Source organism: Pantherophis guttatus, chromosome 8 (genome assembly GCF_059756535.1).
Source record: "Pantherophis guttatus breed Tessera chromosome 8, ASM5975653v1, whole genome shotgun sequence".
Taxonomy (NCBI): Eukaryota; Metazoa; Chordata; class Lepidosauria; order Squamata; family Colubridae; genus Pantherophis; species Pantherophis guttatus.
In genome coordinates, this window is record NC_142070.1 from 17,569,737 (window position 1) to 17,596,273 (window position 26,537).

Consider the following 26,537-nt stretch of genomic DNA (forward strand, 5'->3'; position numbering starts at 1 on the left):
GGCCCATTGCTTGTGGAGTGCTTAGACTTGGCCCACTGGGCCGCCCTGGAAACAGTGAGGGACTGGTCTGCGGTGCCTCAGGCAGCAAAAATGGAGCTCAGAAGGCTGCGCGCAGCCCTCCTGGGCTCTGTTTTCAGCCACGATGAATTCCTGCAGCCCTGTGCTACCAAAAACGGAGCTCAGGGAGCTCTGTTTTCACTAGCAGAGGGCTGCAGCCAAAAACGGACCCTATGTGGGCTCCCTGAGCTCTGTTTTCGCTGGCAGAGGGCTGCAAGAGGCCGCCGCAGCTGAAAATGGAGCCTTGATGAGTGACATCGAGGTAGGCAACACCCTCGGAGGTCAAAAATAACCCTGATTCAGCCCTCAATGAAATCAAGCTTGACACCCCTAGGCTAGGAGATCCCAAAGGGGACTTTCCTCCCTCTCCTTCCCTCCTTCCCTCTCCCTTGCTCCTTTCCCTTGCTTCCTCATATTCCACCATGTTATTTCTCTGACATTGCTGGGATAAAAAAAATGGGAAGAATGCTGTGTATAACATACTGTATGGGATAAAATGAGAGCCAAAACTATTTAGTGTGGAGAGATGGAGTGGGGGTGTTTGTATCTCCATCTATATTCCTGTGTGTGGGATTGTCAAAACAGTTACAGTTTTAGTGATCCATATAGTGTTCTGCATATAAAGGCAGTTTATATCAGAAAAAAGTAGAAAAAAAACTCTTGAACATATAACAAGTTTCAAATCAGAAACGTTACAGAATGCAAACACTTATTGTTGCAGAAGATAGAAACGAGCGATGAATTTCTACTTTCTCTTATTTTCCGTTTTGCTGATCTCCACCTCGATGCCACGCAAACTGTCAGCTTCTGAGGCTCATTATAGTTTTCTTTTTAAGAGCTGCAACATTTGTCTATGTGGCCTATAAATACATTGTAGTGGAGCTTGTCTGAAATAATTGGTCCTCTCATTATTCTTCTGCAAATTGTAGCTAGAAAGGAACTTAAGCAGACTGATAAGAGTTGTAATATTTTTGATGGGGATGGGGCATGAGCTGTTAAAAGAAAAATATTACTAAAAGTCCCTAAAATATTACTAAATATTACTTAAAGGTATTATTTGGATAAAATATCCAAATAACACATTTTCTCCAACTTGCTCCTGGTTAGATAAACATGAAAGCTATGAATTTTTGATAGGAAATAGTGGCATCTGAAACATGTAGTAAACAGTCTTGGTATACTATCAACCCAATAGTTTGGGGCTGACAGTTTTCAGAACTGAGGCTAGCATGACTGACAATTTTCCTAGCTAAGAATTGTGGGTGTTATAATTATAACTCATCTGAAAATCAGCAGGTGGGAAGGCTGCAGCAGATTTTGAAAGGTTAGGAACATTGAAGAAGGTGCTGGAGAGCAGTGCGTTCATCCAAATCTTGCCTGAATAGCTCAGAATTAAAGCAAATACAGAAAGCTCCTGTGGTTAAAATGAAGAGACCTACTCAGGGGTGAAATCTACTTATCTTCCCAACCGGTTTGGAAGAGCATGTGGGTGCGGGCGCGTTATGTGCATGCATGGACCCTCTGCGCATGCGCAAACCCTTCTGTGCATGCACAGAGGGTAAAAAACAGGTTACTTCCTGGTTAAAACCAGGAAGTAACAATGACTGGGTGGGCGGGCAGAGCCTCGTGCTGCCATCGCTACCAGTTCTCCAAACCACCGGCCGTTATCGCTATCAGTTCTGCCAAACCGGTCTGAACCAGGAACATTTCACCCCTGGACCTACTGTATTGTGAAAGCCAAATCTGGCTCTGGGTTCTGCCTCAGTTTACCTTTCCAATAAGCAACTGAATCAGAAGATCATTTAAAAGCAGTTTATTAGGGTAGCCTGATAAAGTGGGACTCTCTACGAAAAAAGGGAGAAAGAACCTCGAGCCCCATGTTTCCCTCCTTTTTATAGCTAATGCAACAAAGAAAATGCAAGAGGAAAGTTGATTGGACAGAATAAAAGTAACCTCCTCTTTGCATAGGAAATCAGTTACATGTAGTCAAACATGTTACATATTTGTATCCCATAATATCACACATGTTCATTAAAATGAGGCCTGACGCCAGAAGGGGTGCAATTGTAAGGAAAAAGATTGTTTAGAGTTCACGAAAGAGATAAGCCAGACCCCAAGTTGTACTAACAAACTTTTCTTATCTGGAGGTACTCTCCAGCTTGTTTATCAGTTTAGGAATGTTAAAAGCTAATAAATCTGAACAGGAAAGAAAACAAATCAAATTAAAATGCAAGGTAACTATGTTAGTTAACAAATAACAAAACCCATGTTATTTGCCCCTCAATAGATAGAATGGGGCAAATAAGAGAAGACTGGTCACTCATTTTAAAACAGTAACATGTCCATGTGGCTATATTTTGGGATGGCGGGGAGGTCTAAAAGTAGGGCTCTATCATTCCTAGTGTCAACTTGCAAAGCTTTCAAGTTGCCATGAGCAGGAGGGAGGGAGAACTGAAGTGAATTCCATGTATTCTTTCTGACCGCAATCAGAAGGAGGGTGTTAGGTTTCACAGCCAGCCAAAGTGGTTAATTGGAGAATGTGATTTATGACATGGCCAGGGGGGAGGGGAGAGACAGGGTCTACGTGGGATCAGTCCTGACTGCATCCAAGTATTGCCGGAATGTTGCTCCTAATAAATCACTATATTTCCTTTGAAGTTTGGATCATGGCTCATGAATTAATTAGGGCATCTTTCGGAAACTTGACACCTAGCCTTAAAAACCTCCTCCCCCCACCTTCCCATTAAGAAAGCACTCCAACAAAATGTTGCCACTGTATACATCAATTATAACAGATTAATCTCAGGGTGCTGGTGGAACAATAGAAATGGCTGGAGACCATTAGATGAACAATGGAAGCTTGAGACGAACCGGTAGGGAAAGTAAGTAGATTTCACCCCTGGTTTGTACTCGCAAGTAATTACTTGCTAAGGCTGGGTCAGAACATAAATACTGAACCCTGTGGCCCCCCACAAACTTACTAAGTCTGCATGTGTGTTTCTCATAAATATCCATAAAATCCTTTATTCAATTATGTTTACTTACCTTATATTATATACCTTATATTATAAGGTAAGTAATATGTAATGTAATTATATAATTTATATTACATATAAACTTATACAATATGTCATTCAAGTTTCCTGGCAGACCAATTTAGTGATTAATAAATACGGTAAGTCAAAGCCCTGCCATCAAGGTGGATTGGAAAGGACAATATGAAATTATAAAACCAATATGAAGTATAATGACCAGCGATAGTTTGAATTTAAAAATGTAAGCTGTGTTCATTGTTCCATTAAACGTGAAATGAAATTGTGGTTCACCCATGGCCCATTTCTGCTCTCATGTCTCATTGATGAAAATAGATACTATGCAGGAACAGTCCAATTTTTAATCATGGTGATTGAACTCCCTAATATAAATGTATGTAAATGGCATATAGATATTCTTCAAGAATCATCCTGTTCTGCTGAATAATCAAAAGGGAGAATTGATTTTGTTAAAGAAAAATGTAGGTAGCCTCTTACTAAAGAAAGTTCTTTGCATACAAGATACTCAGTGCCTGTTATTTTAGAGTTCATGCACATGTACAAATGCAAATACCGTATTTTTCGGAGTATAAGACGCTCCGGACTATAAAACGCACCTACCTTTTTTGGGGAGGAAAACAAGGGGGGGAAAATCTGCCTCAGCCTCTGCCTCCCAGCAATTTGCCTCGTTGCAGCAAACAGACTGTTTTAGTTTCAGTTTCAGCACAGCCTGATTAATACAAGAAAAAAAATCTGCCTCTGCCTCCCAGCAATTTGCCTCCTTGCAGCAAACAGCAGCAAACAGCGGAAGCTGAAAATGGGGTGTGCGGAGGCGGCAATAGGCAATCCCTGCAGCCTGAAACAGCTGATGGTTGGGAGGCCGATCCAACTGATAATCAGCTGCTTGTGCTAATCAGGCTGTGCTGAAACTGAAACGGGATGTTTGCTGTTTGCTGCAAGGAGGCAAATAGCTGGGAGGCAGAGGCCAAAAGGCGGGGGCTGGTGGATGGGCAGGGCTACATTCGGTGTATAAGACATACCCAAATTTTCACTCTTTTTAGGGGGGGAAGTGTGTCTGATACTCTGAAAAATACGGTAATGTCCTTGAATTATTAGTTTTGTGTAGCAGTTCATCAGAGGCCTTTAAAATGGATACTAACAGGGTTGAACATTCAATTCTGTGTCCTACCTGCATATATTCAGGTGGAAACCTGAAGTGGATGTGTATTCTTATTTGTCTGAGAGTTTTTCTTGCAGACTAGGACTCTAATGCAGAAAGTTTTAGAATTGCTCCTAATGGAAGAAAATAATGTGACACACACACAAAATGAAAGTAGGAGAAATCTCTTCTTTATAGTTTCCTCCTTTGGGCAAATTTATCAGTGCTTCAGATTCCATATCTACTCACAGGACTGCTTCCTTAGACTGATATGTACCATTGAAAAAAATAATACCAACGAACAGGACCAGGTAGCTCTTGATTTACAACAATTCATTTAGTGACCGTTCAAAGTTACTTATGGCCACTTTTCACACTTACGCCCATTGCAGTATCCCCATGGTCACATGATCAAAATTCATCCACTTGGCAATGGATTCATATTTATGATGGTCAGAGGGTTCAGGAATCCTGTGATCAACTTTTGCGACCTTCTGACAAGCAAAGTCAATGGGGAAGCCAGTTTCACTTAACAGCCATGTTACTGTTCTGTCCCAGCTACAGACCCCAAAGAACGTAGCACACACAAAGTCCGTTCAAACCTTAATTTACTGAATAGACCAGTCTTTTACAACAATGGCTGTTAATTAATTGCATTAACAGCCACCAAGAATTCAAAGAATAATAACTGAAAACTTACTATGGTTGGCAGAATGCCCAGAAGCAATTTGCAGGAAGCTGATAAGATAAGTAAGACAAGACACGAAGGTATGTGAACTAAGTTGTTCCCTGCAAATTGCTTCAGTCGGCATTCCTCTTAAATAGGCTAAGGGAGTGGTCAATTAGCCCCAAGCCTTACTCTTGAGGAGACCTCCTCCTGAGGAGCCACTCCTGCCTTTTGGCAGTTCTGCAGGCCCGTGCATTGAGAAGAGGCTCCTCTTCTTCATCCTTTTCACTTATGGGAGGTTCTGGAGGTTCTGAAGGCCCTGGCTTCTGGCACCACATCTTCTCCAGCCTCCTCATTGTCCAACTCGAGTGCCAGCTGCACAGGCTGCTGGCGCAGCACCACGCCAGCCTCCTCGCTGTCTGAATCAGCTACTAGCTGCACAGACCACGTACGGGCCACAACAGTTACTAACTTAATGGCAAGAAGGGTTGTAAAATGTGGCAAAATTCACTTAACAACAGAAATTTTGGGCTCAATTGTGGTGGAGGAATACCTATATAGTCATTCAGAAGTCATATGTTCATTGGGACAAGACTGTATATTTATTGACTTCATATATAATATATACAATTTAAGAAATATATTTAAGTATTCAAGAGAAAGGTAAGCATATTATGGTACTACCGTATCTCCAGTTCATCATAAAAGTGATGAAGAGGAGAAAAATGGCTGCAGATTAGGGGTGTTAAACTGGCGGCCCGCAGGACGAATGCGCCACGCACAGGCCACGCTCACCCCAGCTCCGCTAAGGGGGGGGGGAAATCACAAAATATCACGTGATGGCAACTTGGCACCACAAGTTTGACACTCGTGCTGTAGATCTATTTAAAAACTCTATTCAACTTTTCAGAAACCAAAAATGGCCTTCAATTTTTAATTTTGCCTACTATGATAGCCTCATGATATCATCTACTGAACCATTAGAGGTTTTTTAAAAGATGTTTACAGTTAGAATACTCTTCTCAGTCCAAAAATGATTAACTTTTTCCGTTTTTGAGGAATTTAACTCACAGTTCTTGGAAGTTCTGTGGTTATTAAGTGATGATAGAAAACTTAATAACTGATGGTTATTAAGCCTTGATAAAAAAGAACACTTGTAGCTCAGGATTGAACTGTGGGATCCTTGGTGCTCTCTAAACTTTCTTGCAGACATTTCATTACCGTTTTAGCACTGATGATGTTAATTAGTTAGGTAATAAAATATCTGTAAGAAAAACACAAAGCTCAGAGAGCACCGGCTATTAAGTTTTTTGAAAAAAGATAGCTCCATGACATTATCCCCAAAGGGGGTTAGTAAATTGAAAATCATTGTATTGCACACAATTTCTCTGACAGAATGTCAGTCCAGCATGATCCAATTCTCAGCTCCACCCTTTGTTTTCTATTCCTCTTCAAATTTTTTATTTGAGAACTTCATTTATGGATAAAAAAAGCCTAACATTGACTTTCGTTTCTTCTTCTTCTCCTGCCGATTCACCTCATATAAAGAAGGTAGGGAACAGCTTTTAGTTTTTATTCAAGAGCTTTTTTAAAAAAATGAGAATGTGATTGAAGAAATATCTGGAGAAATTACAGGTTTTCCCTTTTACCAGTCTACTCCTTTCAATTAAATTCACAGCAAATTATGGAGATTGACACTGGATGGTGAAAGGAGCAATCAGATCTATTGGATTGATTCTGTATGTCTACCTAAAAAAGTAATAGTTCAAATGTAATTTGCTTTTTGATTGAAAAGTTTTTAAAAATCATAAAAAAGAGGATAAGATAAAAATACTCTTTTTTTAAAAAAATCTTCAGCTCTGATATTAGGTTTTCAGAAGTTAGACATTTTATCCTCCTGGAGTCTTAATATCAACTTAAACTATCCAGATTTTATTTTTATTTTATTTTTTTACAATAAGTTTTCAGAAGTAGGTAGAAATTCAAAATATATAAGATAGTAATGGTGATCCTATGTTATTTAATAATGGGTTTTGTTTTTAAAGGCAAACATGCATCAAAGACACAATTTATAATTAACTCGGCATTTGCAGGAGAATAGGGTGGACATAGCAGTCTTTATTAAAAATTTTAGTAGGCAATTCTTTCTTAATATACACTTAGTAATCAAATGGTTATAATCAAGAAAGTGGTAAAGGCTGTGCTTAATGGGATCATCATAATAAAATAACTGATTTAGCATTGATGGAAACAAAGAACCCTGGAATTCATAGACAAATCCTTCCATGATTATCAATGCTTTCACTTCCAGACTTTGATGAGTGAATATTGGATATGTATTGGGGAGTGGCTTGTTGGCTTAGAGGTGGAGCTCTTTTCTCACAATCAGGAGTTCTGTGAGTTTGATCCTCAGTAACAACAGATATTTCTCTCTCAGGGCGCAAAGAGAAAATATCTACTGCGAACTCCACATAGGCATAAGGAAGGGCATCCAGCCAGTAAACGCTCAGCTCCATCCTGATGTAAGGGATTACAGGGTCGTTAAAAAGAGGGGAAAAATTGATATGTATTGGAAATTAAATTCAAAATACTGGGGTTTGCCCCCTATATTTATCATCATGATAAAATTAAAAAGCTGCAGTCAGGATAAGTTGAAACCTCTTTGTTTCACATACACAACCAGGCACATATCCTACAGGCAATTGCTGTCTGTTTCACACAAGGAAATAGAACATTTTGATGGAAGCCATATCTGATTGATGTCATTTTATTTATTTAGGAGTCCTCTTGCCTTACTTCCCATTCTCTGACCATTTTCTTTAGCACTGTCTTGTATTAAATGGGAAAGAAGCTGACCATGCTAGATACAATTTCAAAATAAGTGAGAAGAAACTCTAAAGTATTTTGGTGGGTGTTTTATGCAGTTTACTGTCCATATTTGTTCTGTGTCTAGGTTTATAACCAGCAAAGTAGGTGATTAATGGATTCAGATACAACTGAGGTGGAAAGGAAAGGAAACTGAAAAAAAAAGTTTTTGTAGTATCGTGTCTTTTTTGTTCACAGATTCGTGTCCATCATGCTGACACTTTCCTGACTTTCAGAATGACTTTTATATTAATTTCTGTAAATGTAATTTTTTTTTCCTCAGATAAAACATACTGTATATTGCAACTGCAGAATGAGTGAATGAAATGTATTCCTTCATCATTCTGACACATCCATCTATTCTATTGGTATTTCTGCTGTGTTCTCAAAACCAAGGCTATCTGAATAACCTATTTTTCTGTCTCTATATTTATCAACCAAATTATTCATGTTCACTGAATGAACAATCCATGATCAGAGGTGACAGGGTGGGTGGGTGGGTGGGAGGGAGGGAGGGAGGGAGGAAGGAAGGAAGGAAGGAAGGAAGGAAGGAAGGAAGGAAGGAAGGAAGGAAGGAAGGAAGGAAGGAAGGAAGGATAGATGTTTTTCTTTTATCAATGCAAATATATGTATTTATCTCCAGATATAAAAAAATTATAAAAGTATTATTTGAATGACTGCATTGTATAATAATTGGTTGCACTTTTCAGTTGATTTTATTTTATTCATTAACTTAACCACAAAGAGAAAAAAAAATGTCTGAGTTTAATTTAGAAATATTTAGAAATAGAATAACAGAGTTTGAAGGGACCTTGGAGGTCTTCTAGTCCAACCCCATGCCTTAGTTCCCTTATGAATTATTTATTAAATTAATACCTCCTTCTTTCTCTTTTCTGCCTCCAATGTCTGTATGTGCATTATTGCATTTAGAAACTCTACTTGTGTCTTGATATACTAAAGAACAATCAGATGGTGTGTTGATATATAGATGTGTTGATACCAGATCACTTTCTGAAAAATATCTACATTTCCAGAGAGTTAATTAAAATCAATAGCAAAAAAACCTTGCAAAGTAATAGAAATACTTCTGGACTATTGCTCTTTATATTAGATATTGAACCAGGTTTCCTGATAAATAGCAGAAATCTATTTAAGAGGATCCTCTTACTAAGTATCATGGAATGGTGTCCTTTGATGGGTTTCATCTATAGATGTTAATTGTGGACTCCTACCCAGAACTCCAAGACTGGAGTTTTCCTAGACTGATATCAATGATGTTGTTTTATATGAACATGTTCCTTAAGAATAAAGGGATTTTCTTCTGCTATTAAAATTCTTATCATTCTACCCTTCTTGCTCCACAGGAGGAGAAGTTCCCTATACCACACTGGCAACGCGAATGATGATGGGTGCCTGGTGGCTGTTTGCCTTGATCGTCATCTCATCCTACACTGCAAATCTAGCGGCTTTCCTCACCATCACTCGCATTGAGAACTCCATCCAGTAAGTTTGCACAAGCTTGGGAGTAAGAGTCAACCAGGAATTGGAAAACACCTTTGGCCAAAATCCAAGCCTACCCAACCAGAAGGCTAGAGTGTAGAAGTAGGAGATGACCAGGCTGAGCCCAAGGGATGGTTCAAGCATGTCATCATCCTTGGTCCCTTCATGCCCACATGAGATCTAAGTCCAACCCACCTTGAATTCCGTTGACTCTTATACCGCCAATTTGCTTTGACCATTAGTATTTCAGGTTCTTATAGAGAGTGTTAGCATGCAATAAACCTGTTAGTTATTTGAACTGCCTTACATTAACAGTAATACAGTAATTAGGGGGACGCACTGGCTCAGTGGCTAAGATGCTGAGCTTGTCGATCAGAAAGCGGTGGTTCGAATCCCTAGTGCTGCGTAACGGAGTGATCTCCCGTTACTTTTCCCAGCTTCTGCCAACCTAGCAGTTCGAAAGCACGTAAAAAATGCAAGTAGAAAAGTAGGAACCACTTTGTGGGAAGGTAACAGTGTTCCGTGCGCCTTCGGTGTTTAGTCATGCTGGCCACATGACCACGGAATTGTGCTGGTTCTCGGCTTAGAAACAGAGATGAGCACCACCCCCTAGAGTCGGGAATGACTAGCATGTATGTGCAAGGGGAACCTTTACTTTTACCTTTTACAGTAACATTCTATCTCCCTTGCCTTTTGCTCCCATCCCTATAATTTTTAAAATAAGACTAATCATAGTGAAACACACACACACACACACACACACACACAAATAAGTCTGGCCAGTAAGTATGGCTGATGGCTGCCTGCACCCATCATTTCATGAGCCTTGGTAGCACAGCAGACTAAAGCACTGTTAAGTAACACCAGCTGCCTGCAATTAAATCTCACCAGGCTCAAGGTTGATTCAGCCTTCCATCCTTTCAAGGTAGGTAAAATGAGGACCCAGTTTGTGGGGGCAATAAGCTGACTTTGTATAAAAAAGAACACCGCTTGGGAAGGCTATTGCTTAACACATTGTAAGCCACCCTGAGTCTCTGGAAAAGGGCGGCATATAAACCGAACCAATCAATCAATCAATCAATCAATCAATAAATAAATAAATAAATAAATAAATAAATTTCAGAATAGTAGAATATATAGAGCCTTGGTGGCACAGCAGATTAAAGCACTGTTAAGTAACACCAGCTGCCTGCAATTATTGCAAGTTCAAATCTCACCAGGCTCAAGGTTGACTCAGCCTTCCATCCTTTTGAGGTAGGTAAAATGAGGATCCGGTTTGTGGGGGCAATAAGCTGACTTTGTATAAAAAAGAACACCGCTTGGGGGGGGCGCGAAAGCCCTACTAAGCAGGTATATACAAAAGTATGAAGGCTATTGCTTAACGCATTGTAAACCGCCCTGAGTCTCCGGAAAAGGGCGGCATATAAATCGAAATAGAAAATCGAACCAATAAATAACAGAATAACAGAGCTGGAGGTCTTCTAGTCCAACCCCTTGCTCAGACAGGAAACCCTGTACCATTTCAGACAAATGGTTGCCCAATTTTCTTCTTAAAGATCTCCTGTGCTGGAGATCCCACAACTTCTGGACACAAGTCCTTTCACTGATTCATAGTTCTAACTGTCAGAAAAATCCAATAGTTCCATAATTAATCTGGTGTAACCCTAGAATATATTCTCAGATACAGCATTTCGACAAAGGTTCTAAATAGCGCCTTGAGACATGATTAGATTATGAGATAGATTAACAGTGATTACAGTAGTAATGTTGGTGACAACACTAGAATCCTTGTTGGGGTTTTTTTGCTTTGTTTCTTTTACTTTTTTTCTTCCCTGTTTTAATAACAGAGGAAAAGGAAAACAAAGACTTTCAGAATGGCTGGTGGTCTCATCTTATTTGCTGGGAGGTGAAAGGTTTTTTGACTCTCACTGTTTTACTACTTTTGGCCACTGTTTTACTGTCTGTGTGGGAGAGAACTGTCCTCTTCTCCTAAGGGCAGCTCCATTTATTCTGAAGCCACTGCCATAGGATAGTCAAGGTCTCTGCCAGGGGGCAGGAGAGGAATTACCTGTTCCCTAAACTTGCAGTTATTCCCTATATAGAAAGCATACCTAGGCATTTTCTCTATCGTGTCTTCTTCTTTCTTTTTTTTTTTGTGAAAAATATGTCCTGCATCTTTATTATTGATCTTTGCAGACCTTGGCAAACCTGCAAGCGAGAGAGAATATAACAATTCAAAATGGTCTGGATCAGCATTTCTCAGCCTGGGCAACTTTAAGAGGTGTGGGTATCAATCCTCAGACTTCCCTAGTCATTGTGATTGGCCAGTGAATTCTGGGAGTTGAAATCCACAATTCTTAAAGTTGCTAAGATTGAGAAATACTGGTCTAGATATAACCATACTCTCTCTCTCTTCCTATAAAATTAAAATTCCGCTCCCTTCAACTCAGGGTTGAAATCTACTTACCTTTCCTACCGGTTCAGAAGTGCATGTGCCGCACATGCGTGCTCGCTCCATGTGCGTGCATCACATGCGCACATGGACCCTCTGTGCATGCTCAAACCCTTCTGCGCATGTACAGAGGGTAAAAAACAGGTTACTTCCTGGTTAAAACCAGGAAATAACGACAACCTGGCAGGTGGGCGGAGCCTCGCACTGCCGTCGCTACCAGTTCTCTGAATCACCCACCACCATCACTACCGGTTTGGCTGAACTGGTCCAAACCTGTAGCATTTCACCCCAGCTTCAACTCCCTAAACAAGGAGCACAGTGGCTCTTATGGTTAGGATGCTTATTGGAAGTTAGCAAGACCATATTCGAGACTCAAGTGCTGCTGTGGGTTGGGGTGAGCCCGCGTCCTTTCCTCCAGCTCCTGCCAACAACATAAAAGGAGGCTCCAACTGAATATCCCCCAGACAATGGTCATGTCACAGACTAATCTTTTCAACTTGGAAGTGCCTGGATACTTCTAAATTGACTGCAAAACTCCCTAAATAAATGCATTCTGTTTTCTTATGCCACAGTTCTCATTAGACTAAATATCTCTGGAAAGCCTTTGAACATTTAGGCAATGGCTATTTATTGTGTGATCTTTGGCTCTGACTACTGAAACTGAATTCCAATAAATTTATTATTTTCTCCAAAAGGAAAATGAACTGTTCTTTCTACTGTTAATTGATTCATCCAAATCTCTAAGCCACCCAGCAAGCGTTCAAATTTTTAAGCCACCTAGACAAAGCGGAAAGTAATTCTTTTTGTGTCCTGTCTGTTCAGTCTGTATTAGAATTAATTCTCATAACCATATAACTATAGGAAAAAAAGAAAAGGAGAATAAAATTGCTTAGGCAAAGCTTTATAGGAATAAATGAATGCGTCATAAATAAATGTGCTTTAGAATAAGCAATTAGATGTTCATCCTCATTATTGGGTGACTAATTGTCTCTGTGCAGACAGTTTCCATGTTATAAGACAAACTTGTTCATTCTGCAGGCATGTTGTTGTTTTCTATATGCCATTGTAATACATAAACTTTAATGCACTCTTTTTGGGGTGAATTGTTTTAATCTATGTGAAGCAGTGCCTTTGCAATCTGATGAGAGCTATATTGTGCAATTACAAATTGTCAGGAGCTAAATTAGTTCGTATGTTTTTGTTCTTGTTTTGTTGTGCTCTTATTAAAATGAAATGCTCCTGAGTTTCTAATATCCAGCATCCCAATCTTACGGAGCCATTTCAATTGCAAGCCATGGATCACAGTTGCTTAAGCATCATCCCTAAAATATGAAATAAGCAAATGGAAATAAATCAAATGGACCTTACCTTAAGATTCCAACCGTTCCTTAAGACATGTGATACCACAGATTTTAGCCATCTTAATTGTTATTTCCTTTACACACACATACTTCCATGGAAGAAAGGGACAAAGACTAACCGATCAGGATCACAGGAACTTGGATTAATCTCCCTGGTCCTTTTTGCACAGCACATAAAAATATTTATCTTCCTTGTCTCATCACAAGCTGGCATTCTGTCTCTCATAACTTTAGAAGTTAGATCCAAAACACAAATCATTAAGTAATGAGGCTAAAGTAATATTTGCTCTTCAGGGGGAAAGTTTTCTCCAAACTATCCCGAAGAGGATAGAGAAGAAAGAGAAAGAGAAAGAGGGGAGAGGAGAGGAGAGGAGAGGAGAGGAGAGGAGAGGAGAGGAGAGGAGAGGAGAGGAGAGAGGGATACTGTGTGCTACCAAGTTAAGGTTGAGTCTTGGCAACCACATAGATAAGGTTTTTCTGTGATGATCTATCTGTAATCTGGTCTCTCAGGTCTTGAATAGTGTACCCAGCTTCTTGGATGAGAAGCGAAACATCTTCAAAGAAAAACAAAGTCCAGTTGCTTCTTTAAAAAGCACCTTAAGGACAACCATGACCTGGATGACTGAGAATCTCCATAGACTACTGGAAAGAACTAACATCTCAGTCAGGCAACAGCTGTAACCAGCAGGCATTCACCTTGTGCAGGGATTGTATCTCTTTCTGAACTGAAATAACAGAATAACAGAGTTGGAAGGGACTTTGAAGGTCTTCTAGTCCAATACCCTGCTCAGGCAGGAAACCCTATATCATTTCAGACAAATGGTTGTCCAATCTCTTCTTAAAATCTTCCAGTGTTGGAGCATCCACGACTTCTGGACGCAAGTTGTTCCACTGATTAATTGTTCTAACTGTCAGGAAATTGTGAGAAATGCCTTCTCACAATCACTTGTACCATGACCATCTTTCTTTTGAACAATTACAAGGCATTCTACATGGTGCTACCTTTGAAGATCACTAGAAATCTACGAGTAATCCAGAAGGCAGGAACTAGTTATGAACGCTTCTTATTTTGTCCATGTAACACCACTGTTCTGTGGGCTGAACTGGTTACCATTAGGCTTCCAGATAGAGTTCGTGGTTTTAACAGTTACCTACTGTATATAAAGGGATGCAGTGGCTCAATGGCTAAGACACTGAGTTTGTTGACCGAAAGGTCAGCAGTGCAGCGGTTCGAATCCCTAGTGCCGCGTAATGGGGTGAGCTCCCGTTACTTGTCCCAGCTTCTGCCAACCTAGCAGTTCGAAAACATATAAAAAATGCAAGTAGAAAAATATGGACCACCTTTGGTGGGAAGGTAACAGCATTCCGTGTGCCTTTGGCGTTTAGTCATGCCGGCCACATGACCATGGAGACGTCTTCGGACAGCACTGGCTCTTTGGCTTTGAAACGGAGATGAGCACCGCCCCCTAGAGTCGGGAACGACTAGCACATATGTGCGAGGGGAACCTTTACCTTTACCATACTGTATATAGCTCATCATTGCTTGGGACCTGGTTACATACTGAACTGTTTTCCTCCTGTTATTTCTGCCCACCCAGAATCATTTGATGTTCTGCTGATCCCAGCTGTACATCAACGTCATCTTGCAGGACCGAAAAGGCATGCCTTCTTGCTAGCTGCACTTATCCTGTGGAGTAGTTTTCTCCTGAGGTCCACATGACCCTGTTGGCCTTTCATAAAGTCATAGAAACTGAAAATGCTTTAGAGTACAATGTAGAAATGGGCTTCCTTTCAGTGGTTTGTTGAGGTTAGTCATATTCAATGCATAGCATATATTTTACTGGGAGGTTTATTCTTCTTTTTTTTGCTTGACGTTTTAATCCTATTCTGAGTGCTACCTCTGCTACACTTCCTAACTAAGGTAGCATATAGGTTTCTAGTACATTATAACATATTTAGGCTGGTCTATTGAATATTTTGGATTTCAAAGACCAAAATTAATTGATTGCAGTGAAAATTGCATAGAACGATGCTTCTCCAAGTATTTTTTAAAAAAATAAATTTTATTAAATTTTCCAAGTTAAAATCAACATAAGACAAAAACATTGATTATACATAACAACAAAAACCATACATTCCCCTCCCTCCCTCCCTCCCCCATTCATAACACTAGACATACAAACACATCCATCCCGGCAGATAATATTCCTGCCCTCATTAATAAATAATTGTGCCCACAACACAAAATAAAATAAATAATCCCCAAATATGGTTTTCAAACAATTATCTTTCAATCTAGATAAGTATATCTCTCCTCATATTGACTTAGGCCCTCACTTCATCTCAATCCTTTTATTCAACCACCGGTACCAACTGTCCCAACTTTGAAAAAATTCAGAATCCTCTTTTTCTTTCAACCATTCTGTCCGCTTCAGAGCACTCTAATACTTTATTTATAATTTGGACACTGGCCGGTATCTCTTTTTCTTTCCATTGTTGGGCGAACACTATTCTAGCTGCGACTAAAATATGTAGAGTGAGATACCATTTTTTCTTACTTAGCCCCCCTGGCCGAATACCTAGTAAGGTATCCAAGTATTTTTGTCGAGGCTGGGAGCAGTTCTCTTTTCATGTAATACCAGGAAAATTCCTGCATATATAATATATGTTTTACATTTATCTTCTGCTCTTATTAGTCTGTTTTCTAGTTATTTGCTATTATACGGGGGGGCGGGGGGGGGCTCATATCTATCATAGTTCTGGTTTGCTTTTTAAGCAGTGAAGGAACAATTCCTGGAGTTTGAAGATGAAGTATATTCACATCACCATAACTCAGTGGTGTTCCCCAGCATCTGTAATAGTTATTAATTATTCTAACAGCGGTATATGTAGGCAAGTTGCTATGTTAGATCTTACCTTGATGTTGTGGCCGTGATGAATTCTGGAAGCAACAGTCGCCAATTGGCAAGATATCCTCGTTAGAAACCGCAGACTGAGGAATGGCTGTCTCCTATTCCATTATCATTAGGTGCCCTGCAAACTACACTTGCAATTATAGAAAACGCTATATGTGATCTGATGTTGGAAAGATCACTCTCCGGAGATGCAAATGCTTATTAAGAGAATAAGTAGCAACTTGAAATTAAACTTGAATAGCTAACTTTTTTTTTTTTTACAGCATCTTTCATTAGCTTTTATACGGTTTCCTTTTTGGGGACACATTCTTCCTTTTCTGAGGACAGAGATATATGGTTTATCTAGATTTTTGAGAGATTGTGGAAAGCTTTGGGTACACACATCAATTCCAGTTCTAAACAAATTATTATGGTGTCCACACTGCTTATGTACAAATAAACCAAATCCAAAGGGAGGTGGTAATCTAGTGTAGTTTTTATTAGGCTATTATTTTTGTCTAGCAGCTCCTTCTTGCCTTTAGCAAATTGGCCATTAAGTTGATTTGGCTGGTGCTTTTAAAAAGGCAGTCCTCTAAAAGACAGCAAAAGCTGCCCATCCATTACCATTGGCCTAGATATCAGGTTCATTTTCTGGACATAATTGCTCCATTGGTGGATTGACAGGTCAATTCAGAATGAAACAGAACATAAACTGAAATACATTGTCCTGCATTCTTGCAAAATCGGTCCTGTCTCTTGATTAGGGCAGCAAAAATCTGTGGATTCTTCTGAAGCAAACCACTGCCTTGATTGCAGTCCTTCCAAATTTTGATAGATGATAGATAGAGATCAATCAATCAATCAATCAATCAATTGGTATAGAGCTGGAAGTCCGACCCCTACTCAACAGAAAACACCTATAACATTTCAGACATGTCCAAACTCTTCTTAACAACCTTCAGTGATGAAGCACTTACAATTTCTGAAGGCAAACTGTTCCACTGGTTAAGTGTGCTCATCATTAGGAAGATTCTCCTTAATTCCAGGTTGCTTCTCTCCTTGATTAGTTTCCATCTATTGTTTCTTGTCCTGTCTACAGGTGCTTTGATAAATATGTTGAACCCTCCTCTTTGTGGCAACCTCTCAAATACTGGAATACTGCTTTCATGTCACCCCAGTCCTTCTTTTCTATAGACTAGTCAAACCCAAATGCTGAAACCAGATAGATCACAGGTATCAAACCCGCCGCATCACGTTGACATCACGTTGACATCATGTTGATGTTTCATGATGTTTTTCCCCTTCGTGGAGCTGGGGTGGGCATGGACTGCGAATGATGCATCTGGCCTGTGGGTTGCCAGTTGGACACACCTGAGATAGATGAGAGATGAGAGATGAGAGATGAGAGATGAGAGAAGAGAGATAGATAGATAGATAGATAGATAGATAGATAGATAGATAGATAGATAGATAGATAGATAGATAATAGATAGATGATAGATAGATAGATAGATAGATAGATAGATAGATAGATAGATAGATAGATAGATGATACATAGAGAGATGGATAAAGAGACAGATGATAGAGACATAGAGATAGATGATAGCTAGAGGATAGCTAGATGATAGATGATAGACAGATTATAGTTAGATAGGTGATAGATAAGTGAAAGATAGATACTGTAGATATTAAAATGTCTTGTAATTCAGTCTACATGATGCAGCCCTTGAAAACCACTTGAAAACTTCAACTGGTACAGAAGGCGGCATCTTACCTGCTCATTGCCACATTGTACAACTGCTTTAGGTGGTCCACTGGTTGCCAAGATGTTTCCAAGTGAAACTCAGAACCCTGGTACCTTTAAAACTATATATGGTTTTTGCACAACTGCCTGCCTGTCCTAAGCAGTTGTTGTGGCCCTTCGGCGGCCAGTGGCAGACTTGGACAGTGAGGAGGTTGGGGAGGAACATGGGCCAGTCCTGGAGACTGGGGAAGGCTCTGATGAGTGCTCTGCGTCAGAGGCAGAGAGGGGGCCAGGGCCGTCCGACAGTTATCAGCTACCTTCAGAGATAAGTAGAGCTGAAGAACAGCTGGAGCCTGTTCCCGATGTGCACATGCACAGAGCTGCCAGGAGAAGGGAACAGTTAAGGAACAAGGGCCAAATCGGGAGTAAAGTCACAGGTGGACGGTGAATAGCCCCTCCCATAGGGAATAAAGAGGCGCGAAAGGGGAGGGGAGTTTGCAGGAGACAATTAGTTCATTTCATTAGTGTGAAGATCTGTTTGTGACTCTCAGAGACTCCTTGCCAAGTATTTTCTTGTACAGGATTGCAGTTTGGAAGATATCGGCCTGGCAGCTCTCCAAGCCTGATAAGCTCTGTGATTGTAAATTCACCCTTGAAAGACAGTTTCCCGGGACTTTGCTGAGTGTGAATGAGAAGAATTCACATTAGCTTAATAAAAAGGGGTTTTGTCAGGACAAGGATCTGCTTTGTGCTTTTGTGAAGCCTAGGTCAGAACAGTAGTCTCAGGTGAAAAATACTTATCAAAGGTCCCAGTCTACCAAGAGAGGGCTGAATGGTGAGCATTCTTGATACCAGCTGCACTTCTAAGAAATAGTTTGCTTCCTGAGGCAAGAATATCCATCCATTTCATAGTCTTCTCAAGCTAGTAACCACTTGAACTTTTCTGGAAGACCTTTTCTGGATACGGTCACAACTGCCTACATCCATATGCCGATGTGTATATTTTTCTTATTTGATATTAATCATTATTAATTTGGTATTAACATTTCTTAAGGTAATTTTATGTTATTGTTGTTTTACTATCTATAAACTGCTTGGAGTCCAACGACACAGGCAGTAAAATAATTGTGCTCATAAATAAAGAATAAAAAGTTAAATAAAATTACTGAGCACCCAATAGGTCAAGGGTGTCAAACTCAAGGCCCGGGGCCTGGATCCGGCCCATGGAGTGCTTAGATTTGGCCTGCAGGACCAGCCTGGACCAGCCTGCAGTGCCTCTGCCAGCGAAAATGGCAAAGGAACTGCCATTTTCTCTCGAGCTCTGTTTTTGCTGCAACCCTCTACCAGTGAGCTCTGTTTTCACTGGCAGAGGGTTGCAAGAGGCCGTCATAGCCAAAAACAGAGCTCAGGAGCCCGTTTTCACTGGCAGAGTGTTTGGGCCACCACAGGCGCCCCCAACATGAGTGATGTTGAGCTGGCCACGCCCACCCCAGCCATGCCCATCCCAGCCCCCAAGGTCCAACATAACTCTGATGCAGCCCTCAATGAAATCGAGTTTGACACCCCTACAATAGGTTATAAACTCCACACTCTCCCACCCACTTAAGGGAAAGGGTATTATACTAAATGCATATTAACCTTAGTGCCCCAAACTAAACATACATGTTTAGAAACAGTATAGTTGATGTCCTGGTTATAAATGATAGAATTGACTGTTCAATGACTGTAAAACCAGTGTGTGAGTCTCAAAAGAGAGATAAGGAGATACTACTGGGCACAGCTTAGCCCAGCAAGTCAATTTTTTTGTTCATCTTATGCACTTCCTTCAGGAACCTTAAAATGACATACAACACCACATTGGCAGGAAATGAGTGGCTCACCTGTTGTTGGATTGCAATGAAATCCTATTTTTCTATAGGATTTATTGGATTCTATAGAAGTATACTTCTATAACACAAAATAGTAATTTTATGACTGTAGAAGATGGCAAAATAGCTATCCCCAATTTGTTTCCTCCAGAAATCCTGGACCTACAACCTGTGTTATCTTCCAGCAAGCTGAGTTTTTGTAGTTGAACGTATCTGAAAGATTGGAGGGGCCGTTTCCTACATTTCAGTTCAGGTTCTGCAATCTCTTATGTGTGCATTTTTTAAAATAATTTTCCGTTGGCTTTGCAAAAGACTCTAAACATCCCATCCCTTTTATCTGCCCTTAAGTGTCATCAGCGAGATTTGTGCACTTGGCATAAAGCTAATTTGTGCCAGCAAATTCTTAATGGCTCCTAGCTGTTAGATTGGAGGAGTTCTTCAGAAAGTCTAATGAATGTCATTAAAAAAAGGAAGGCCTGCCTAAGTGGTCCATAAGGATGGGTAAATAAAGGGAAATATGTCAGGTCTGCAGACTTTCAGCCTGAAAATTGATTTGAAGCTGGTGGTATTTCAGAATTCCATATATGTATAACGGCTCTAATGTGCATGTGCTGATGAAAAAAAGAAAGGAAGAAAACACTAGGGGTTGGAAGAGAAGCTGTGAGAATAAGATGAAGAAGCTAGAGGACTACCAAATGAACAAAAGGTTCAGAAAGTTCCTATTTATTAAAATGAAATCTTTCTATGAAAATATACGCAGCACAGCATGTTCCCTCTCTGTTATTTGGGTATATAAATAATATAAAGCTCATGAAAAGATAGATTAAAAGAAAACTCGGCTATTTTATGCACTGTTTGAGGCTGAAATATTGAAACCCCTTTCTGTTCATGGGAGAGGTGGAATATTAAGGTGACGGGATTAACTCCACAGAGTTAAGTTCAAGGTTGGTATGAAATATCTTCCCACAATATATTTTGGATTGATGGATTTACTGCAGAATGCAGGAATTTTATTTTTATTTCAGTTTGAACTTCAATGCACACCAGAGGTGGGTTCCAACAGGTTCTGACCAGTTCTGGAGAACCAGTAGTGGAAATTTTGAGTAGTTCGGAGAACCGATAGTAAAAATTCTCACTGGCCCCTCCCCCATCTATTCTCTGCCTCACAATTCCCCCAGCTGATTGGGAGGAAATGTGGATTTTGCAGTAACCTTCCCCTGGAGTGGAGTGGGAATGGAGATTTTACAGTATCCTTCCCCTGCCACACCCACCAAGTCACGCCCACCAAGCCATGCCACACCCACCAAGCCACACCCACAGAACCGGTAGTAAAAAAATTTGAAACCCACCAGGGATGCACACGTATGCAGCACACCATTCAATTTCTATGTTATCCAAAGGAGTAAGCAGAGATAATTCACGTAAATTAAAGGAATGGGGTAAGAAAATATAGCTTAAAATATAAATAAAATAAAATGTATTTCTATCTCTTATACACATCCAAATTTGGTATGCTTCTTTATATCTTTCTTAACTTGCAATCATCCTTCTTTCCATCTGCTCCATGCATTGTTTCATACTTTTTGATCTTTAAATCTCTACCTCTCTAAAGATGCTTTTTTTCAAGAGACAACTGGACTTTCTTGTTTTTCTTTGAAGACGTTTCACTTCTCATTCAAGAAACTTTTTCAGCTCTGATTGGATGGTGGGGAATGGGAGGATTTATATTCCTTGCAGACAGCTGGTCATTTGCATTCTTTTAGAGAGTCGTTGAGGCCACTTGGAGCTTTACCTGTGTCCTCAGGATTTGCCTGAGTCATTGAAAAGCTGGAGCTGTGCTTTCTGCAGGAGAGCTGAAGCTTGTATGAGAACCGAAACGTCTTCAAAGAAAAACAAAGTCCAGTTCATCGTCATCTTTTAATGATCGCATAATCCTTTGCAGGGTGGAGTCTGGGCAACTGAATGGAGCTAGCAGAGTGTTGTTGTTTTTTTAATTTGATTTATATGCTGCCCTTCTCCGGAGACTCAGGGCGGCTTACAATGCGCTAAGAAATAGCCTTCATTCTTTTGTATATTTATACAAAGTCAGTTTATTGCCCCCACAACTGGGTCCTCAATTTACCTACCTTAGAAAAGATGGAAGGCTGAGTCAATCTTGAGCCTTGGCAAGATTCAAACCTGTAGTAATTGCAGGCAGCTGGTCTTAATAACCAGCTTAATAACAAGGTGGCTTAGACCACTGTACTACCAAGGCTCTTAACCTCTTACCAAGGTTTAATGGCCGGATGCCCTTCCTGTCGCCAATGCAGAGTTTTGTTCAGCAGATATATTCTCATTGTGCCCAGAGAGAGAAATATCTGCCTCTAATCTAGGATCGAACTCACAGCCTCCTGATTGGGAGGTGGGAGCGCCACCTCTAGGTCACCCTACCACTCACAAGAAAGTCCAGTTGCCTCTTGAAATTAGCACCTTTGGGACAACCATGACCTGGATGACTGAGAATCTCCATAGACACTCTACCTGATAAGGAACATTATCAACCCCATTCAACCATTTCTTATGTTGGTTTTTAAAATGTGATCCCCTGTTCCTTACATCTATAGGATCAAACCACCTCAATATATGCCTCTCGTTTTTGTATTCAGACCACTTTCAGTCAGCATTCATTCATGGTGACTTTTACCTTTTTTCCTAACATGTGCAACATTCTCTGCATATAAACAATTGGATGCAAGCATCTCCTCATAAACAACAATTTTAGATTAGTTTCAGCAGATCGCATACTGTATCATCCATAATTTTTCTACCAGCATTTTCATTTTAACATTTTCTATCAATTTTCCCATATTTGGTAAACATTCTAACAGAATACAAAAATTCACCTGCTTATTATTTTCTTTGGCATGATTTATATATAACTTATAATTATTTATTGCATTTCCCCCCATCAAATATAGCTACCTTGGTTGTGGATACATTAATTTTCAGAACCATACTCTTTATTACATTATGCAATATACAGCTTATCTAACATTCATTGCAACACATTCAGGTGTTCAGCTAACAACACAGCACCATTAGCACACAGCTGAATGCATACATTCACATCTTCAACCTACACCAGTGGTGGGTTTCAAAAATTTTTTACTACCGGTTCTGTGGGTGTGGCTTGGTGGACGTGGCATGGCTTGGTGGATGTGGCTTGGTGGGCGTGGCAGTGGAAGGATACCGTAAAATCTTCATTCCCTCCCCACTCCAGGGGAAGGATACTGTAAAATCCCCATTTCCTCCTGATCAGCTAAGACTTGGGAGACAGAGAATAGATGGGGACGGGGTCACTAAGAGGTGGTATTTACCGGTTCTCCAAACTACTCAAAATTTCCGCTACTGGTTCTCCAGAACTGGTCAGAACCTGCTGAAACCCACCTCTGATCTACACCCATTGACTGTCACTGAAAGCTCTCCTTAATCTATCCATACATTAAATAATCTTATTCCATGCTCAATCCTGAACCATTTGCATTTCATTTTTTATTCATGTTTTGATTGATTGGTTGATCAATTATGTGTCATTACTTCAGTGTAAACTTTTCATGACTATATAAATTTGATTAAATAAATAAATAAATAAATAAATAAATATAAATAAATAAATAAATAAACAAACCTCCTTTAGGACAACCTGTTTCCAACCTAAAACTTCATGTCTCCAACCATGCACCTATTATCATCATTGTAGTTGAATTAGTCCAGCTTGCAGGTGATCTTAATTTTTTTCCTCCCTTTCTACCTTTCCCAGTATTGTGTGCTTTTCATAGGCACCAGGTCTTCACATTATATATATCACAAAATATGGTACATAATTCGAGCCAAGTCATTTGGGTTCCAAGTGGGGATTCTGGATTACTCTATGCTTCATTTGTCTATTTTTTTAGCTATTTAGGGTATTTTCCACCATCACAGTTCCAGAGCATTAACATTCTTTCAGCTTCTTCAAAGTTCAATTTTTGCTTCCATATAGTACCACATGGTAAGGTATTGCCTGACTGATTGTAATTGTTGTAGGAATAGACACAGCAAAGCATCAGATTATCTTTTCAAAGGCCTTTATTTCTCTCCTACAATGTGAGATTCTGCCATGAATTTCTGAATGGCTGGCAGGCAGGCAGGCAGGCAAACAAGCAGGCAAACAAGCAAGCAAGCAAAAGAAATAAAAAGAAAGAAAGAAAGAAAGGGAAAGAAAGAAGGAAAGAAGGAAAGAAAGAAGGAAAGAGACAAGTAATGAAAAATAAACTAGAGTTAATAAATAAGTCACTTCCAACTTTCTTTACAACAGATAATTAAATCTTAACCTTGTTCCTAAATAGCAATAGCATTTAGACTTATATACCACTTCACAGTGCTTTACAGCCCTCTCTAAGTAGTTTACAAAGTCAGCATATTGCCCCCAACAATCTAGGTCCTCATTTTACCGACCTCGAAGGATGGAAAGCTGAGCCAACCTTGAGCCGGTGAGAATTGAACTGCCCAACTGCTGGCAGCCGGCAGTCAGCAGAAGTAGCCTGCAGTACTGCATTCTAACCACTGTTCCCCCATGGCTGTTATACATTATATACAGTTATATATACAATTATATGTTATACAATTCCCTTCACACACACACCCATTTAATCCACGTATTGCTTAATCTTCAGATTCAAATATCAGCATATCATTTCTTTCTTCTTTCAGCAAAAAGATTTCCAGTCTTTAAAAGAAAAAAAAAATGCTGTTTTTTTTCCTTTGACCAAACAGGCCAGTTTTGCCATTTCTCTGAATTTTGACATTTTTAACAATCCACTAAGAGGGATGTTTGTCTTTATTTATTTATTTAATTAATTAATTAATTAATTAATTTTATTTATTTGTCCAGCATATATAAGATTACAGATAAAAGTGTAAACATGATTATGAATACATGAGATGGTTACGAATAAAAGGGAACATTAGGACAGGGATGGTAAGCACGCTGGTACGCTTATGCACACCCCTTACAGACCTCTTAGCAATGGGGTGAGGTCAACAGTAGACAGTCTAAGGTTAAAGTTTTGGGGGTTTGGGGAAGTAACCACAGAGTCAGGTAGTGCATTCTAGGCATTGACCACTCTGTTGCTGAAGTCATATTTTCTGCAATCGAGTTTGGAGCGGTTTACCTTAAGTTTTTATCTATTGTGTGCTCGTGTGTTGTTGTGGCTGAAGCTGAAGTAGTCATTGACAGGTAGGACATGGTAGCAGATAATTTTATGTAGTGTGTTTAGGTCAGACCGAAGGCTGCGTAGTTCTAAATTGTCTAAGCCCAAAATTTCTTAACATTCCACAGCTTGACACAATCAAAGGCCTTTGGCTTTCTCAATTATCGGTGTGAATCAGCAATAACATCTCTTGTTTCTCAGCCTTTTCTAAAACCAGATTCATTTTCCTTTCCATCCGAAGCTCTAATCTACATTGCTGATGTTTAAGATCACCGATGTTTAGGATCAACAATGTAGATTAGAGTTTTGCTTCCATGTGAAATTAAGGATACATGTGATAAATTTGCACATTCTGTTAAATCTTCTCTCATTGATACCGGTATGCCGACTGGTATACCTGTCCATCTATTGGCCCTAGTCTCATTCTCCATATTTGCCAGTATAGTTTGATTAGAATCTTTTCCTGTTTTTGTTAGCCTTCCCATCGATAGTGCCAAATTGAAGCTTTTCTGAGTTCAGAGGCCTTTTGGCTGGCTTGATTTATTTTCTATGTCTGATCCCAATTTAGGTATCTTTATAGATATCATAATACTTCTTCTGGTCTCTTTTCTGTCTGTGCATCTTTCTCTAATTCTTTGATAAGTTTCTTGCTGTGGTTTTTGTCCTTGGCTTTGGCTTTTCTAATCTTGGCAATTCTCACCATCTGTTTGGACATCCAGTTTGTTTTCTTCTGTTTCTTAAAATTTTGGCAGTCTCTTTTCACATTCATTCTTTGAATTCATTCTACAGTTCCCCTGGCTCCCTAACAATAATGTTCAAGACTTCAAAGTGATTCTTGATGTTCTCCTTGAAAATTGTGTGAATATATGCTCAAGAGCATATTGTGGAAACCAGCTGTCTTTGTTCCTCAGCTTTAGCTTGATATGGAACTTGCACATTAGCACTTTGCGATCTGTTCCACATTCAACCCGTGGGATTATCTTTATTGTTACAACTGAGCTCTTCCATCTCCTTCTACCAGCTTGATGACTTTGTGCTTTATCTAGCGATGTCCTTGCATATTGGCATCATTTTGGTTGTTGGACGATTGTATTAGCTGTGAAGAAGTTGGCAGATGCTGATAAGTTATTCTCCTACATCACTTCACTTGCCTTGGCCATACAGTCTAATTACATTCTCCTTCTTATTTCCAACTTTGGCATTTTGCTTGCGTATTCTGGCAACTTCAGATTGAACTGAAGTTCATAAGGGGGATCATAAAGAAGGATCATAAAACCTGTCAACCTTCTCTTTTTCTGCATCAATGGTTGGAGCATAAACATGGCTAATCATCATATTAAAAGGTTGCCCCCAAAATGGAAGGGATGTTATTTGGTCACTTAACTGCATCCTGCTGTCGTCATTACGTCTTTTTGACTATGAAAGCAATGTCATCCCTTCCTTTTCACAACGTCATATCTTGGTATTTGACTGCTTTGAAACTCATTGAATTTGGTACTCAACACATTTTGGTGAGAAAATTTTGTCCCACTACTCGTCTTTTGTTTGGTACTCAGCCCAGAAGCTAGAACTTGTTGGTGTTGGTTGCCTCATGACTCGCTACCCTTTCCAGCCAAAACAAAGGGTGTGGGTTACCATTGTCATCTTTCCAGGATAAAACTACATCAAATTCCCAAATTTTGTTCATTGTCCCTTTTTGATCAGAC

The 26,537-nt window shown here is 39.8% G+C and overlaps 1 protein-coding gene across 2 annotated transcripts in view; it reads left to right on the top strand.

Moving 5' to 3' along the window:
* GRID2 (glutamate ionotropic receptor delta type subunit 2) overlaps nt 1-26,537 on the top strand; it is a 1,144,662-nt gene that overhangs the window by 953,588 nt on the left and 164,537 nt on the right. For both annotated transcript variants that reach the window (XM_034440485.3, XM_060686953.2), the window contains exon 12: nt 9,145-9,283. In XM_034440485.3, the coding sequence (XP_034296376.1) occupies nt 9,145-9,283 (139 nt within the window). The remainder of the gene's footprint in view (nt 1-9,144; nt 9,284-26,537) is intronic.